General features: G+C 41.6%; 1 protein-coding gene across 1 annotated transcript; it reads left to right on the top strand.

Moving 5' to 3' along the window:
* Positions 1–4,024: 4,024 nt before the first annotated feature.
* Positions 4,025–17,828, top strand: LOC137909584 (YLP motif-containing protein 1-like). Its single transcript, XM_068754048.1, has 22 exons — positions 4,025–4,591; positions 5,200–5,412; positions 5,780–5,968; positions 6,133–6,629; positions 6,864–9,281; positions 9,423–9,546; positions 9,722–9,866; positions 9,948–10,037; positions 10,127–10,307; positions 10,403–10,426; positions 10,522–10,664; positions 10,851–11,005; positions 11,387–11,449; positions 11,662–11,781; positions 11,939–12,115; positions 12,208–12,291; positions 12,394–12,477; positions 12,559–12,633; positions 15,222–15,273; positions 16,519–16,640; positions 16,915–17,098; positions 17,647–17,828. Exons 1-21 carry the CDS (start codon positions 4,025–4,027, stop codon positions 17,059–17,061), a joined length of 5,670 nt encoding a protein of 1,889 aa, XP_068610149.1. The 3' UTR covers positions 17,062–17,098; positions 17,647–17,828.
* Positions 17,829–18,135: the final 307 nt, after the last annotated feature.

Genomic DNA, 18,135 nt, shown 5'->3' with positions numbered 1-18,135 from the left:
AACCAGCCCACAAAATTGAAGTCAAGTCAGGCAATTAGTCATTGTGAATGATGAATAAATGGTGATGAATTGGGGAGAGCACTTCTTTGATATAGGGGAAATAACCCGATTATAAGCCACAGATCATTGTTTATTCTTGTGTTTTGAACAATGCGTGTTTCTGCATTTTATCCATGGAGCAGAAGGGCTAATTATTAGAGGAGGCCAATGTGCATATTTACCTCCTCCGAGGTGAGGCGGAGGTTATGTAATCGTCGTTCTGTCCGTCCGTTACCAAGATAACTAAAAAGGTTCTGGACCGATCTCGATGACATTTTCAGGAAATGTTGGGAATGTTACCAGGAACAGTTGATTACATTTTGGTGGTGATCCAGAAGAGATACTGGATTCTGGATCACTTAGAATTTTTCTGTAACATTGCTGTCAAAGGAGCTTGGAAATGTGTTCCTCAATATCTCGGTTGATTATTGACCAATGTTCATGGAATTTGATACAGACTTGTAGGGTGGGGATCTCTATCTTACCACCGGATTTCATCTGGATCGGATCCAGAATGACATTAGAAAAAAATATTTAATTTTAACATTGAAAACTCCATTTATGGATTCAAATAACTGTTCATAATACACATCAAGGTCGATTCACTTTTGCTTTTCATGGTTGGTGTATATAGATACATTTTAGAACCTTTTGATGATGATCCAGATCACCATGTGGAGGGTGTAAATAATTATGAGGGCAATGAGCTGCTTGGCGGAGGTCGGCATTCTCTGAGTTTTTTAGTTGTCCTTTCACTGGAAAGAAATTGTTCCTTCTCTGACAATAAAACCAGTGGAGTTGCAGCTGTATAAAATCATATAATATCCCACTGTTGAGCGAATTTGCCATAAAGTCCGTAAAGGTGTTGCTTGGGCATTAATGGCTCTGTTCTATAATAAGAAGCAACAGGCAGCTAAAATGAAGGCAGCACTCGTTTTATTACTGCCGCACTTTTCTGACTGGGAAATGTCATGACTTCTTCTTTTTTTTTAAAGGCAATGATTTAAATAATTTTCCATTTGAGTTTCTTACATCTTGTTCTCATTTGAATTAGGCTCCTAAAAATTTCGAATAGTGAGAACTGCCGTGGGTTAATGTTTCTCGACTGGATTTACTCAGAGCAGCTCTGCTGGGATTTTATTTGTACATTTCAGATCTACGATGCCGACAGGGAGATGTGCTGGCACGGCACTTTGGGTGATGCCTTTTAATGCACTTTATCTAATCAGCGCAGCATCACCCTTATTCAAACCAGTGTCTGCCCGAGCATGTTGTTTGAGTCTTATATTGGGAATAGTTTAATACAGACACTGTCTCTAATTTGTGAAGTGAGGTATTATAGAGGAGACTATTAGATTGAAGTTCGATTGGTGTACAGAGGCTTGGATGCTGACAGTCAAGAGAAGGCTTTCAAATGTCATACCAATTAATCCATCCGGCCATCAAACAATATTCTGGAAAACAAAGTCAGGGGGAGGCGATCAATCTGCATCACTTTTCTCCTCACCGGGTTATGGGAAAATTGATTTGTCAAACAAAGCATTTTGGAAGCGGTGCATGGACTTGTTCAGGATCCATTAGCCTCCATTGAGCATTTTGTTTCACATAGGATTTTCATCACAGAGAAAATGCAATGTCCTCAATACAGTGAGCTACAGCTTTACGATGTCTGCTTTCTTTGTTCTCGCTCAAGAAAGCTTTAGGAAGTGCTGATGAAAACAAAACGGGGGCTAACTTCTGAAGCGTCTGAAAATATCAGACCGTTTTATATTCTCTCATTTATTCCTCAAAATGATGATAAAGAAATGCTGCTCGTTGTATTGTTATTAAAACACTTGGAATCTCTCATCAGGTCCAATTTATGCAAATAGCATCAGATATAAGCGCTTGGGCCAACCTGCCGTCCGATGCAGATGCAGCATGGATGCTCTACGCTGCATCATGAGTTCCGGGTGCAGTGTATTGTTCCGAGACGTAACTGTATCACATTGTGCCCGTCATGCTGTTTAAGAGGGGAGAAAGCTTCCTCTGTGGGAGTTCTCCCAGCTCCGTCCCCTGATAATGTGTCTCTCCCTAAAGGCTAGGCTTCTGTGACCTTGTCTGATTCATCGAGGGTGTCTTAAGCGAAAGAACTGAATCCTGAATGGGCCATTTCCCCTCTTTTAACACCCCTTTAATGTCATCAGTGAAATATGAAGTCATTAGGCGATATTAAAACACTGCTGACAAACTAATTAACGGGAGACATTAAACAGGACGGGCTTGATTAATCCGCTTTAACGATTCTTTTTAAGTGGTTCTGGTCAAAATTAATACAGATTTACTGGTGATCTTAAGAAAAAAATACTCTTATGTGTATCAGACATCAAGGGCAACCTAAAGTCACTGGTCTTTACCTCCCACTGCTGTCCTCCCCACCCTTTCTTGTTGCTAAACACAGCCTGAACTCACAAAATCGGTCGCAATGTCTGACTGCTGTATGAACACGTTCTACGGGGTCACTAGTATCACTATTTATTTTTAATTTATCAACACGCATGTAAGTTACTTTAATCAGAACAGTTATTTTCATGAACGTGGGTTGTTTTTTATTACTTCAAATAGAAGTCTGAAACCTATATTCAAAAGAAATATTTTAGAGCTAAAAACTATTAGAAGGCAAAACTTTAATTTGATTTTATTTATTTTTGTTGTTGTTTCATCTGAGCCACACTCACTTCTTCGTTGTCTGTTGTTGTAGTTTTAATTATTATTATCATTATTATTATTATTATTATTATTATTATTATTATGTATTTATTTTACAGCCATTGAGTTCCTTATGAGGTACAAATGTCATTGTGGACATCTCCCTCTAGTGGTAGAAACACAGATCAGCCGAACAGCTCCTCGAGGTGGATTCTCTGTGAAATAAATATTTTAAGACAGAAGACAACTGATTTTGTGAATAATGTATTGTATTTCACCAAATGACACATCCGTTTTATCATTTATCATCCATGTGTTATAATTGTTGTTGACCTTATATCGAAAACAACACAATGCTGTTTGCAACAACAACAACAATTCTAAAAAATGAACAAATTAATTAATTGCCTGACTTGTCTACGGCACTTTCAGCTTGTCCCGTGAGTGTTCGCCACAGCAACTCAACATTCTCCACTTCACCCTGTCCTTTGCATCGTCCTCCCCAACACCAGCCAATCTCTACATTTTCAGATTTAAACCGATAATGTATGAAAATTAATTTTAAATTAAAGGTAACTATGCTGAAAGTTGTTAGGACCCTGATTTCACTTCTAATATCAGCATGATTACAAGAATAATCCTTGAAAATCTTTGCATGCAGTCACAATATTGGAAAGACAATTCCTGATGGAATGACATCATCATTTTTAATGGCAGGAGGCAATTTAGCTCAACTATACTTGGGACCGATGAGAGCAAGAAATGTCTAATCCTCTAGGATAAACTCTAATAGTACCAGTCCTCATCACTAATACTTATGATATTAGAAAGATAGATAGATAGATAGATAGATAGATAGATAGATAGATAGATAGATAGATAGATAGATAGCTAGCTTTGTCTGTCTTTGGCTTTTCAAGAGTTGCTAATAGATAAATATCTGAGAAACAGAAACAAGAACTGGCACTATTTAATTATTCTATACATTTCTATTCAACGTAATTAATGAACACATATTACACCTTTGATTGATTTACAAACGCTTTAGTCGGAAGCGCTCGTTGACGACACGATTGCGTCATCAGCATGCGCCCGAAGTGTGTATCAGCTGCTGAATGCCATCGTCAGATAGACACATATTTATTTTTGTCCGTCTGTTTTGAGGCGGGTTTATCATAGTCTTTCTTTAGCACGAGCTGACCCGACCGGGAATATCGATCATTAAGGTAGGCCGACGTCAGCTGATCGATGCCCAGTACGTGAACACAAAGGCCGGGTGCGCCCATCCTTTGCAGCAATGTACCCATCCTGGGGGCATTTCGGCGGACCCGAGTCTGGGCCCCGGAAGCAGCATCCTGTTGGGGGCAACGCAGGGCCGGTAGCAGGGTTCGGTGGCCTGGAGGCCTCGCCCAGCGCGTCGCTGTTCTCCAGCCTGCAGGAGCAACACCTGCAGCAGATGCAGCAGCTGCAGATGCTGCATCAGAAACAGCTCCAGTCTGTGCTGCACCATGCTAATCATGCTAATGCTTTCGGTGATGGGCAACTGGTTGGGTATCCGGGGACATCGTGGCATCCAGAAGGACCGGGACATTCAGAGAGCAGCGTTGGACCTCCTCGTCCTCCATCGATGGGTCCTCCTGCTCCTCAGCAGGGTCACCCACAGACTGCTCGTCCCCTCCCACCTCCAAAGCAACCCACTGAACCTCAACCGGTTCCTCATCCTCCGGTGCCCCCGTCATCAAAGCCACCAGAGAGCAGCGGCTCTCAGGCAAGAGAGGACCCCCATCATCACCATCATCATCATCCTCATCATCATCGCAAGCACACATCCACGGAAGAAGACGAAAAAACATCACCTTTGCAGGTAATGTCTTTCCGTTATTACTTAAGGCTGACAATTTCACAATATTTAGACATTCTTTGTTTTATGTTGGTCTGAAATTATACTCTGTCAACAAGTGTGGTGGATTGTATATATATATATATATAAACAATCATTATTCATTATGATGGATACTTTTGAGATTATTAATTATTCTGCCTTTGGCAATTTCGTGCATGTAGTGATCGTTCTTTAAATACTTAGCAGTGCCTCTCACCTAATCCCCTCAGAATGACCTGCTTTTTTTTTAATCTATGATTTTAGTAAATTTAATGAATTCATATGTTTTTCAATCATAGTATGAATATTTCCACTTTCTAATTGGTGTTATTTCTAGCAGCATTTTTGATTTCTCATAACTTTGCATGAAAGTTTTATGGATGAAAAATAGCAATAGCAATCCAGAGCCAAAATTGTTGGGAGGGGGTGGGGGTTCAATATTTTCAGTGGAATATGTTAAAACAATATGAAATTGTTATTATTAGCGTTGATCGTGTTAATGTGTGACTTCAAGGAGAAAAGTCAAATAAGGTTTTGAAAGAAATGTTCCTTTTGCACAGTGTCTGACAGACGTTCATTGTGTCGCCCAGGATAAACAGCAGCTTTGGTACAAACAGCATCTTCAGAATCTACAGCGGTTAAAGCAAGAGAAAGCCAAACAGAAGCAAAACGAGGGCGATCGTCCGGTGCCGCCGCCACGCCCAGAGAATGCGCTGCCTCCTCCATCAGAACCACCAAAAGGTGTACCTCCTCCACCCACATCAAAAGAAAAGCCCCCGGGACCACCTCCTAAAGAATCCAAGGTCTTACAGTGGTATTTTGTAATCAATTTGAACCGGAACGCTGTTTCTTAAACACGGTGTTCTCTTTCTAGGGAGAGCTGTGCAATCCCCTCAAGAGATGTCACTAAAGTCAGCCTTGTTGGGTCTGGTTTTGTTTTAGCCTGTTCAAGGCAGAAATGCTGCACTTTCACTTATTCAGGCCTGACATTGTGCTTAATGAAATGATGGACAAATTACATATCTCTGTGAACGTGAGGTGGAAAGGCAGGACGGGACAGAGTTTTATCATCTCTCCCATAACAAGCTACCCCGGATTCTGCCAAACAAATGTCTTTGTAAATTACGTAGATGTGTTTTTGCTCCTATCTTGCTTTGTCCGTGTTCACAGCCTGAGGTCCCGCAAGACCCAGAAGAAGCTTCCCGCCTCCAGCGGTTACAGGCCGCAGCAGCACAGTGGCAGCAAGTGCAGCAGCAGAGAGCCGGATTACAATACCAAGCTCTCATGCAGCAACATGAAAAACTCCAGCAGATCCTGGAACAGTACCGGCAGCTTATTGAGCAGCCTGCAAACCTACAGGTAAGCAAACAGTGGTTTGACAGCTACTGCCTGTTTGATCATTTTACCTGTTCATAACATGAACTGCAGCATTTTGGAAGCCCATAAGTTTAATTTGTTCCACCTGTATATTACTGAACCCAAAATAAACTGCAGATATTCCCACAATTTGTCCTTTCTTGCAGTCACTGTCGGCGGAAATGCAGCTGAAGCACTATGAAATGCAGCTGCAGCTGTTCAAGCCTATATTCCGAGACTGGGAGCACTCGTTCATCCTGTGGCATCAGCAGTTCCAGACCTATCCTCACAAAGACCAATTGCAGGACTATGCGCTCCAGTGGAAACAATGGCAGGAGCAAATGAACACCACCAATGCCCACCTACAGGAAAGGGTCGCTACTCTCACGGCCATGGTGCCCTTTGCCTCAAGCAAGTGCAATAGCGGGGTTATGGGGCAGTATGGCCAAAACCCTGGACAAGATATGCAAATGCAGCAACAGCCAGTAAAACCAGATCTGCAGCAGTCACCTGTTAGTGCCGCTCCCAGATCTCAAGGTCCAAGGCCACATTCAGAGGCACCTGCAGGACCCCCTGTTAGAGGAGTTTGCCCCGCTGGAACGGTGACACCCCCAGGTCCTCCCGCTGTTCAGCCATCAACGTTCAACAGTTTCAGAGGTCCACGGTCAGTTGGGATTATTCCCGCCTACTATTAATGCGCTTATTTCTGTCCTTATGAAAATTGTACATTCAATAATCGGTTGTCATAAGAAAGACATTTAATTACATTGGTTATTTTCATTCAAGTAGAAATTTTATATCACACTGTCATGATTTAGCTCAAAAATAATTGCTTATTGTATTTCTAAATCTTAAAAATAGTATTTTCTTAATTGTTCTTTTCTCCCACTTGCCACAGTGTAAACTCTAGATTTGATCAGCCACAACCAAGTGTTGATGGCCCCACGAAGCTCGACCTACCTCGGCATCGTTTCGATGCCCCCCCTCAATTTGATCAACAAAGGCAATGCTTCGTTGGGCCCCCCAGGTTTGACCAACCAAAAGTCCTGCAGCGATCTCAGTTTAAGCAACCCCAATGGCACCCTGGCCCCCCACCTTCTTTTCAGCATTCGCCTCTGCACCAGCAAGGTCCCCAACCTGAATCAAAACCACCTCTTACACAAGCTGCCAGTGCTGATTCTAAGAGTAATGATTCCAAGACTCAAGAAAGAAAACCTTCTGGGCAGCCACAGGCTGAAAAAGAAAAGACTCGATTAGAACCAGCTAAAAATGCCAATGCTGAAGACATGACCGATGACAACTTGCTTGGAACCGAAGGCTTTTTTGTTCCAAATGCCCCCATCCCTCAAACACAGACAAAGCCTGAGGAACCCGATGAAAAGAATGCTTCCAACAACAGTGAAAAACCCAAAGCTGACAACAGTAAACATTCTGTTACTACCACATCGACTGTGGGGTCCAACAAATCCGCTGTACAAAATATACTAAGAGAAGATGGACCATTGACAAACAGCAAACCAGCACCGATCCCAGCGGCCCCTGGAATCCAACAGGGCAAACAGTCTTCTGGCCAAATCCAACCAAGACTAGATCATCCACAAACATGTAGGGGACGAGGCCAGCCATCGTTACCTGTTCAATTTCGTGGACGAGGGCGTGGCCAGAGTGTCAGTGGCGAGTTAACAGAACGAAATACTGTATCACTTGACGAGAAGATGGGAGAAACATCTTATGATTGCATACCATCTGAGGAAGATATGGAGACGCCAGAAGAACAGGAACAGTCTCACTGGCAAGAACCTTCATATGAAGAGTTTGGTGATGAGGAATCAGAGATGCCCCCTGAAGACATGTGGATGCCAGAGGAACATTACTTCCAAACAGAGGAAGAGTATTATGGTGAGCCTAGAGGTGGGCCTCCTATGGGTAGAGGAGGGCCATCATTCATGAGAGGAGGCCCACCAAGAGGGAGAGGCGGTCCTGCAGTGGGAAGAGGGGGTCTACCTTTGGGTAGAGGAGGATTGCCTGTGGTTAGGGGAGGCCAACAAATGGGAAGTGGTGGACCACCGTTAGGTAGGGGAGGTCCATATATGGGAAGAGGAGGACCTCCTATGGGTAGAGGTGGGCCAACAGCAGGTAGGGGTAGAGGAGGTATGTTTATGGGTAGAGGAGGTCCAACTATGGGAAGAGGAGGACCAGCTCCCGTGGGAAGAGAAGAGCCATCAGACTGGGAGGAACCCGACTCAGTAGAGTACTCTGAGGAATTGGACACTTATTGGGGAGAAAGGGGACCCCCAATGAGAGGCATGAGACCCCCATTTCCACCTAGTCGGGGGCGTCCCCCACGTGGTCATCCTGATTACATGCGCCGAAGACGAGGACAACCCGTACGCCCAGCTCAATGGCCAGGAGATTGTGGCCCATTCGGCCGTGAAATGGACTGTGGCGATCCTGAAATAGATCCAACAATCCACCCCATGTACCATGGACATGACCCCGGTTATCAGATGCATCCTGGTGCAGGAAGAGGAAGACGCTTTGCGCCATCTTTTCATCCTGAAGTGGAGGAGGAGTCATATGATGAAGGACTGGAGAGAGAATGGGAGTGGCAACCGCCACATGCCAGAGGTTATCCTCTGCCTCCACATGAAATGGCAGATGCAGGCAGAATGAGGAGGAGACCTTTCGGTCGAGGAATGGGTAGAGGCATGTTGCGGACGGGTCCAACACATGAAGAACTTGAACAGGAATATAATGAGGATTACGTTGAGGACTACTGTCATGGGGAAGATGGATATGGCTGGCGGCCACCACAGGACTATCCTGATGACCATTTGAATGAGGCCAAGTACCATGGTGCTGAACGGGACAGAGAGTATGCCTCTCTTGAGAGGAGCTGTCCACCAGCAGAGCCTTACAGAGACGGTCACTGGCTGGATGAAAGAGACAGAGGTCATCCATATCCACACGATGAACATGGCAGAGGAAGAGGAGAGCTTAGAATCCACGACTACGGGAATGAGCCGGGATACCAGCCTTCCCCTTCAGAATGGGAAAGGTCGTCAAGACTTCCTGCTTTACCAGAGAGAAGGTATCCTGATGACTTTGAAAATCGCAGAACTCATTTTGAAGAGCATGGGGAACAACTTCATTTGGATAGACTTCCAAATGTACCTCCTGCTGCACCTGTCCCCAACTTGCCAGAGAGCTCAGTTGACAGCGAACCAGAAGGAACGGGCAGGGAAAACGTGCTCGCACTCTCCCAACATCAGCATGAGATTATCTTGAAAGCTGCTCAGGAGCTGAAATTTATAAGGTATTTCCTTGTCCTTCACCATTCATGATCTATATGTCATGTTTACACATGCATGTTTTATTGTTTAGTGTTTCGCTAATATAGTGCTATTTTACTTTATATATTTTGTTGAGCCTGAATTCTGCTGTTTTGGGTTTACAGGGAATTGAAGGAGGCGAAGACACCTGGTTCCGATCCTCATCCTGCAGCAACTAACACCCTGCCAGAGCTTCCTGCTGGTCTCCTAGGCCTGGAGATCCCACCAGATATTAGAAATGTTCTAAAGGTAATTTACACTTTCACGTATTAATTAATTTGTGAGTAAGGGGTGTGTCTCTCTGTGAACGTCAAGCTTTTGAAAGTGAGTTGTTGGATGCTTGAAACACTATTTACCATACATTTACAGACATTTCCAGTAAGTATATTTTATTGATCTGTAATATGAAATCTTTCATTCACAGGGAATGACTGCTGCTGCACAGACATCTTTAACTGAGGCTTTGAGTTTGGATACCAGATCTGCTGCCACAGGCTACAAGGCAACTCTCCCTGCTGCACCTACTCCTACGGTGATTCCAAAGACAGTGGACTATGGACATGGACACGGTAGAAGCAGCAAAGAATAGCACATTTATAAGGGATGAAAAGCCTTAAGATTCATAATTTTGGTATCGTTCAATGTTTCAGAGCCTGGAGCAACTGTTGAGCAGACCCCTTATGGTGAAAGGATTATTTTGAGGCCTGACCCAATGCATTCAAACAGAGGCTATGAAAAAGGTGAGTTACTGTCTGTAAAGATTCCAGAGTCTTCCTCTTTTTGAAATGTTCTAAGAATGTTATTTGACTTCTATGTGCCTTTGTCCTAGAACATCTTGGATCCAGAGATCCCTACAGAAGAGACCCATACTTTGAAAAGAGATCGGACCATTTTCTGGACCGGCGGGAGTACAGTCGAGAAAGAGAATTATACCGGGAGATGCTTCCGTCTGAATATGAAAGAGAAAGATTTGACAGGGAGCGTTACCCCCCAAGAGAGAGAGACGGAAGGTAATTCACTGATTCTGATTTCGTTTTGTGTGCGAAAGCGTGCTGGCTTAGAGCATATGTAATATTCCTTTCTATTTGTCTGTTTTTGATTCAAGCACTCAGTCAAATATTGATGACAGGTACTGTATAACATTGCCATTGGCTATACTTGTGTGACTGTTTTCAAAGCCTCTGTTTAATAAATTAGGTTTTTAAAATGTTCTCTTCTGTGTAGATCTCCACTGGAACCTCCATTACACTCGGGGTACAGAGAGCGAGACCGGAACCTTCGAGATAAGGAGCGAAGAGGCAGTCGGGATCGAGATGAACATTATGGTAGTGGATCTGAGCGCTACGGCCACAACGCCTCACCTTATTGTAAGTTCAGTCCCATCTGTTAATAACCGGATATACACCTGTGTAACACAACTAAGTCAGAAGTCTCAGTTGCTAAAAATGTTCTTTGTTGAATGATGATAGTCAGTATTAAAAACACTGGACATTCAATAAAGTATAACAGAGAAAATGCCTTTCATATAAATTCTTGAACTGCAAACGTTTCAGTGGACAGAAGAAGTCATCCAGAGGACCGAGGGCCTCCCAATGCCCCGCTCCTCCCACCTCCACCTCAGCCACCCCCACGAGTTGAGAAGAAGCCTGAAATCAAGAATATCGATGATATCCTCAAACCACCAGGAAGATTATCTCGACCAGAAAGGGTACATCGTTACCTACCATTACTGAACCATTTTTTTGAATTTAGCATTTCAGTAGATAGCCAAAAATATGTGTTTTGTTTTGTCTACGTGTTTTACATTACACAAGTTGCTTGCCTTTTACCTTTTAGAAGTATTTGAGACATACAACCCCAGGCAAAGAATTATGGAATCATCTGTCTTGGAGGATGCACATTTGGTTGTTTTCCAGTGGTCCCATTAAATTTTGAGAGTGATCCAAAATAATCGGAATTTTCTCATTTACTTATAATGGAGGCTATAATATTGAGTACTAGTACCATCGATCGCTTCGTCTACAGCCTGCACACCTTGCGGGTCACGGAATATTGAGTACCGGTACTAATAAAATATATATCTTGACAGATTGTCGTGATAATGAGAGGGCTTCCAGGAAGTGGAAAAAGTCACGTTGCAAAGCTCATACGGGTGAGTGGATTCAAACCATTCAATCATAATGTGATATTATTATAATGCAAACTTTAACAACAATATACAACTGTACTCTGAGCTTGTTTGTAGCTCCTTCCCTAAAATATTTTGACATCAATAAATGATGTATTGATATATATAGTATATAATATTTACTCACAAAGCAATTAGAAAGAGAGACACTTTGCTTTTACCTGATATTCAATTAGGATAAGGAAGTGGATTGTGGTGGCGCCCCTCCAAGAGTTCTTGTTCTGGATGACTATTTCATGACAGAGGTGGATAAAGTTCAGAAAGATCCAGACACAGGGCGAGGGGTCAAAACCAAGGTGAGCCTGAATAAAATGTATCCGGACCAAACTGGTGCTTTCCACAAGATGCATGGAATCATAAATCTAATTTGTCTTCGATGAGCAGCATCAAATCATATTTCAGTTTTTGTGGTTGACATTCTGAACCTTTAAATACATAAGGCGTGTCTTCCAGGTTCTGGAATACGAGTATGAGCCAGAGATGGAGGATACCTACCGGAGCAGCATGCTTAAAACGTTTAAGAAGACTTTAGATGACGGCTTTTTCCCCTTCATCATTTTGGATACCATTAATGACAAGGTTAAACATTTTGACCAGTTTTGGAGTGCAGCTAAAACAAAAGGCTTTGAGGTGAGTTTTGTTCAAGGAGAAAAATAAATACATTTCTTTACTCGTTCTTCTCTACTAATCATTTTTTATCCCATTTGTTTTTTTTCTTCAAGGTGTACGTGGCTGAAATCACCGCAGACACTCAAACTTGTGCAAAGAGAAATGTCCATGGGCGCACACTTAAGGATATATTGAAGGTGTGTAAGATCAGTTGGCTTTCAGATACATGATGTGAGAGTGAAGATAGCCAACGCTCATACAGAACACATGAAAGTCATCCTGGTGAATTGTGTTGACAGATGTCCAACAACTGGGAGGCTTCGCCACGTCACATGGTGCGCTTGGATATCCGATCTCTGCTTCAGGATGCAGCCATTGAAGAGGTCTGGTTTTATTAATCAACACTCATAGCATTAAAGGTATTCATCGGTCCATGAGCCAAAATAATCCGAGTATGTTATTAGGTTGAAATGGAAGACTTCAATCCCGATGACGAGCCCAAGGAACCCAAGGGAGACCAGGAAGAAGAGAGTGATCTGGTAGGACACAGTTTCAATTTATAGACGTAGATTTCAGCACTATTTCCAATTATTGTTACTCCCAACCACCGCATAACTTGTATCCAGTAAGTTAATATTAGACATGTGATTTTTTTGTGGCTTTGTTGATCAGGTTAATTTTACCGGTAATCAAACAGAATTGAAAAAATGGGTACGTTTATTGAACGTTCTAACAGCATTTGCGTGCCTCCATTTTATTCAGCCAAATGTAATAATGAAATTGACAATGAAAAACAGGAAATATTTTAGAGCAATGGGGAGACAATCAATTATTGCTTTCAATCTTTCCTAAAGTGAAGCAGCATTGCGTTATTCAGTCAAGAAGCAACTGCAGTTTTGTTAAACTTCAAATCATTTAATCTTAAATGTATGTGGTTGATCATGCACCACCTTCGAGATAAGTGTGAGCATTGTGAAAGAGATTGAATGTGTAAGTCCTGGATTTATGTCATTTTAAACTTTTATCAAAGAATCTAAAGAATGGTTTAAAGAATTTAAAACAGAGTACACTTGGAAAAAGAAAATACTTAGCAGTGCCTCATTTATATATAACCTTTTTAATGTTATTTAGCCCAATTAACTGCTCATTAATTATTAGTTGTAAATCATTACAAAATTCTACAATTTAAAATAAGACAACTGATTGTGCTAATACAAAGTTCCCATTTATGGGAAATTATTTCCAGTGGCTTTTATGATCAGGCACTTAAGTGTTATGTTGGCTCAGATTTTGATTTATTTTCACTTCTGTTGTACGAATAATCTAGTGAAATATAAAGAAACTAGAGAAACGTTAAATTGTTAATAATAATTCATAAAATTTCATTGTGAAAACCTGACTCATTGAAAATGCCTGTCCAAGCATGCAGCTAAAAAAAGGGACCATATCGGGTCGTACCTGCACATTCATGTCCAAACATACATAGCAGGATGTTGAGGAGAGGACGATGCAAAGGTGAAGTGGAGAAAGTTGATTTTCTGGACCAACCCCTCAAGGGACAAGCCAAAAGAAGAGGACCCATAAAAATACATATCAATAGGATTTAAGGTTGACACATTTTTGGATTCACACAAAATACTTACAGATCACAAATATTGCACAGACATCATAGTGTCTACAAACAGATAGTGGTTTACATCAATCTTTTCTTATCCTGGTTTTGTACAGAACTACTCGATCCAAAGTCATCTGTCTGTGTCTGTCCACTGAATAAAACATATTCCTGTCAGTTGCTCTTTTTTGGTTGCTATGTACCATTTAAACAACTGACAAGGGAAGCAAAATAGCACTGATTATCTATTCATATGAGTATCATTCATTATTTACCAAATGCTCCCTCTCATGCCCTATTCTTGCAACTAAGATGGTGTTGTGTTATCCTATCTCTCTTGTACCGCTGTTTTAATTTGCCACACTCTGCTTGGTAGTTGGACGATGTCCAATTTGTGTTTGTCACCCGTGAATACGTCTAACGGGGATTTTATGTTTCACTGAATTTCACTTTGATGTTTGTCTATGCAAAATGTAATAAGAGCATGCAGTAGCTGCTCCCTCTTAGCACAATCTGGGTGTCTAGCATTAATGCACTTATTCTTTCCATCATACCATCATAATTACTATTTTGTGTTTCATACATGCAGCAAATGGAGCCTATTTGTCTCTTTAAACATAGTTTTTCTAACTTGTTGCAAACTTCTTTTTTTTTTTTTAATGCCTCATAAGACTTCCTGTCAGGAAAACATTAATGTCCCAGCAACCTAAAAAAAGGTTTATTCAGAGGAAGCAATCGTCAATGCAAACCAACAATTTATTACATTTTGACCAGGATTGTATCCGAGTTAATGAAAACCAGTCAGAATAACAGAATAATCGTAAATAAAGCAGTAATAGAATGTCTTAAATAAATGTGTAAGTATTATTGTATTCTAGAACACACATCTCTCTGTAGTTGTTTTAATTGTAGGTTTTGTCCATATAACATGCCCCTCGTTCTCATCAAGTTCCATGAAAATCCACGAAGCCGTTTTTCTTTCAGGTTAAAGGCAGACGTTGCACTCGGCTCGATTCTAAGAGTATTGGATCACTAACTATTGACTAACCAGCTTAGTAGCACCAGTTCACATTGGCAGCAGAGGAATAGTAAGGAAAAACTGAAGCTTAGTTAATGCAAGTATTTCCGGTACGACACACTGAATTCCTCGTGATGTAAAATATGTCACACGGCAACGGCATGGTTTGAACACTGAACTGCTTGTCTTGGTGTTTTATCTTCTTAGGTAAACAATAAAATAAGGAAGGTGTTGTTCACTTTTGCATGCAGCGAACAACAATGGAGTCTTTAATGTACACAGTAGTTCCTCTTCACGTGCAACATCAAGACATTTACATGCAAATGTTATATGTGTTAACAAGTTTAGTCCTTTTTTTTCCTCCTCATCCGTCTGTTGCTTTGGTTTTCTACCAGTAAGCGAGTGTCCCCCTCCTCAGCCAGCCTGTTCTCTCTCGCCCTCTTGTCCCTGTATCACCCTGATGTTTAACCACTGCAGTGTGTCTTTGTATAATGTAGGCCTACATTCCAAAAAGCAAGTGGGAGATGGACACATCTGAGGCAAAGCTCGGTAGGTATTCTATTATATTAGTTTTTTATTATATTATGAGAGATGCCCCCAGTTTGACTCTTGCTGTACAGTATGTGATCATGTCTTGTGGCTCTGTATGTATTTTCTGTAATTATATTATCCATGCGATGTCTGAGAAAAGGAATCATCTCATCATTTGTCACGGCCTGAAAACAATGTCAGACATTTACAGTGTTTTTAAAATAAAATCATCTTCAGATACGATGAGGCAAGTTTGTTAGCACAATTTGTACAGAAGGAAAATATAAAGTGCTTTAAAGTGGCAAAGAGATACAATCGGTACTCTCGGCTTGTCCCGTGAGGGGTCGCCACAGCAACCCAACCTTCTCCACTTCACTCTGTCCTTTGCATCGTCCTCCCCAACACCAGCCACTCTCATGTCCTCCCTCACTACGTCCATGTATCTTCTCCTGGGTCGACCTCTAGCCCTGTTCCCTGGCAGTTCCGTCCTCAGCATCCTTCTACCGATATAGTCCCCGTCTCTCCTCTGGACGTGTCCAAACCATCAAAGTCTGGTCTCTCTGACCTTGTCTCCAAAATGTCTAACCCTCACTGACCCTCTTATTGTCTCATTTATAATCCTATCCAACCTGGTCTCTCCCAAGGAGAACCTCAGCATCGTCATCTCCTCCACTTCTAGCTCCGCCTCCTGTCTTTTCCTCAGAGCCACTGTCTCTAATCCGTCCATCATGGCTGTCCTCACCACTGTCTTGTAGACATTTCCCTTTATTCTCGCTGACACTCTCCTATCACCTAGTTTCACAGACTAGGAATTTTTTGGTGCAATTGTGCAGCATATAACAGGTAAGGTAATGACAATAATAAAATGCAAAGTACAGCGATATGCTACATTTCCTGTTGGTGATATTTTAGCCCGGTCAGTCCCCAGGTCTCAACCCCATAAATAACATGTTGGCACACTGCAAGGTCAAACTTGGGGGAAGTAATTCTGGGTGCAGTGACTGATTGTGGGAAGCAGTCAAAGATAAATGGAACAGCATGAATGTGGCACGCTGTAAAAGGTTGTCAGACAGCCTGACCAGAAAAATTGTAGCGAAGCTACCTTACCTTCAAAAAAATACCCTGTACAAAGACAATGCATTCGATATTGCATAGCATGTTGATTATTGCACTTTTATATGAGACATCTTAAAGGATATGAGAAAAGTTAAAACTTTTTGAGAGTCCAGAGTTGACTTTAAAATAAATTTTCCATCCATCCAGACAAGTTGGACGGTCTAGGGAGCAGCGGGAAGAGGAAGCGGGAAGACCCGGGAGGCCTGGATGACTTCCTCCAGCTGCCAGACGACTACGCCTCACGCATGTCTGAACCGGGGAAGAAAAGGGTAAATGGTCACGCTGTACTACGGTTGTTGTTGCTGGTCTCATTGTGTGTGTGTGTGTGTGTGTGTGTGTGTGCGTGTGTGTGTGTGAGGGGGGGTGCAATTGAGGCATCAATAAAACACTGAATGTAACAATCTAGGTAGGGGGGTCTGTCCCAGTTGGAAAACACACAATGTATTCTATTAGAGTAATTTAGTGTTGGATAATACGCCTTATTGGCTTTGCTTCTGTCCGTCCATTCCCTGCTTGTAGTACAAGCCTGCTCTTTTCGTTTAGGTCCGATGGGCTGATCTTGAAGAGCAGAAGGAAGCAGATCGAAAGCGCGCTATCGGTTTTGTGATGGGTCAAACGGACTGGGAGAGAATAACGGATGAGAGCGGCCAGCTGGCACAAAGAGCTCTCAACCGAACCAAATATTTCTAAGAAGATTATCATCCTCCGTTTGTCCCTTCATTGAAAGGTGTGTTCCTTTTTTTTTTTGCATGATGTTGTGAAGGTGGTTGCTGAGGCTTATCATCTTGAGCTATAAATGATAAGAAATACGGAATGTGTGTTTTATTGAATGGTATCCAATTGCTTATATTTGGAATACTTGATCTAAAGTATTGTCTTATTGCATGCCCTTAATTGAAATACTTTCTGTTAATCATGTCTCATCATTCGTCAGCGAGCCAAATAGTTGGAAAATGATTTGTCTTACATATCATAGTTTAAGTACATGAAATAAGTGTAATTAAAATGCTCTGAATAATTCAAACATAACGTCATTAAGGTTTGCGGGGACAACAAATATACACTGATGAATAGGACCCTTAATGACCACTGTGATGCAGACACGGTTTAACAGTACGTTACTCCACGTGAAAGAATTTTGCTGTAATCAAAATGAATGTGATTGATTATATTAAATGTGTTTATAGGGTGGAAAACGTTACCCAGATATCACAGAGTGATCTTTAATTGATTGATCTCAGTAATCATCACTAATCTCTGTTTTCCTTTCTGCAGGTGTCCAGAATGTGAAATTGCTGAAGCTCATCTGAAACATGTTAATGTGATCAGCAAGAGTTATCAAATTCTTAGTCCTTTACTTTTCAAGGATGCAGGATATCTTGTTTTTAATATGTTCTATTCATGCACCCATACATTTGTAGTTTAGTATTCCGTGCTTCTTCTGGTTTTGTGTGTTTTGTCGCTGTATTTCTTGCTGTTTTATACTCGTCATACTTTCTTTACTGTAGTCGTGTAGTGTTGTTTCTTAGCTGAAGCATACCGGACTTACATGGAAAATAAAGTTACATACAAAAGAGTCTTTCTTGAGTTGTTGTTATTTTGTTGTTGTTGTTTCAACAGATGCCCTGGGTGTATTTTCTTAATTTGAATGCATTGGGGCTGAACCTAAAGCATTTATAGTAACAATTCAAGATGACAGCAGCTCATCATGACCAAAAATACTGAAATGTTTCTGAACTTCTATATTTTTTTCCCAGCAAATTT

The sequence above is a fragment of the Brachionichthys hirsutus genome, chromosome 20 (assembly GCF_040956055.1).
Source record: "Brachionichthys hirsutus isolate HB-005 chromosome 20, CSIRO-AGI_Bhir_v1, whole genome shotgun sequence".
Lineage (NCBI taxonomy): Eukaryota > Metazoa > Chordata > Actinopteri > Lophiiformes > Brachionichthyidae > Brachionichthys > Brachionichthys hirsutus.
This window is presented reverse-complemented; position numbering and strand designations above follow the sequence as displayed.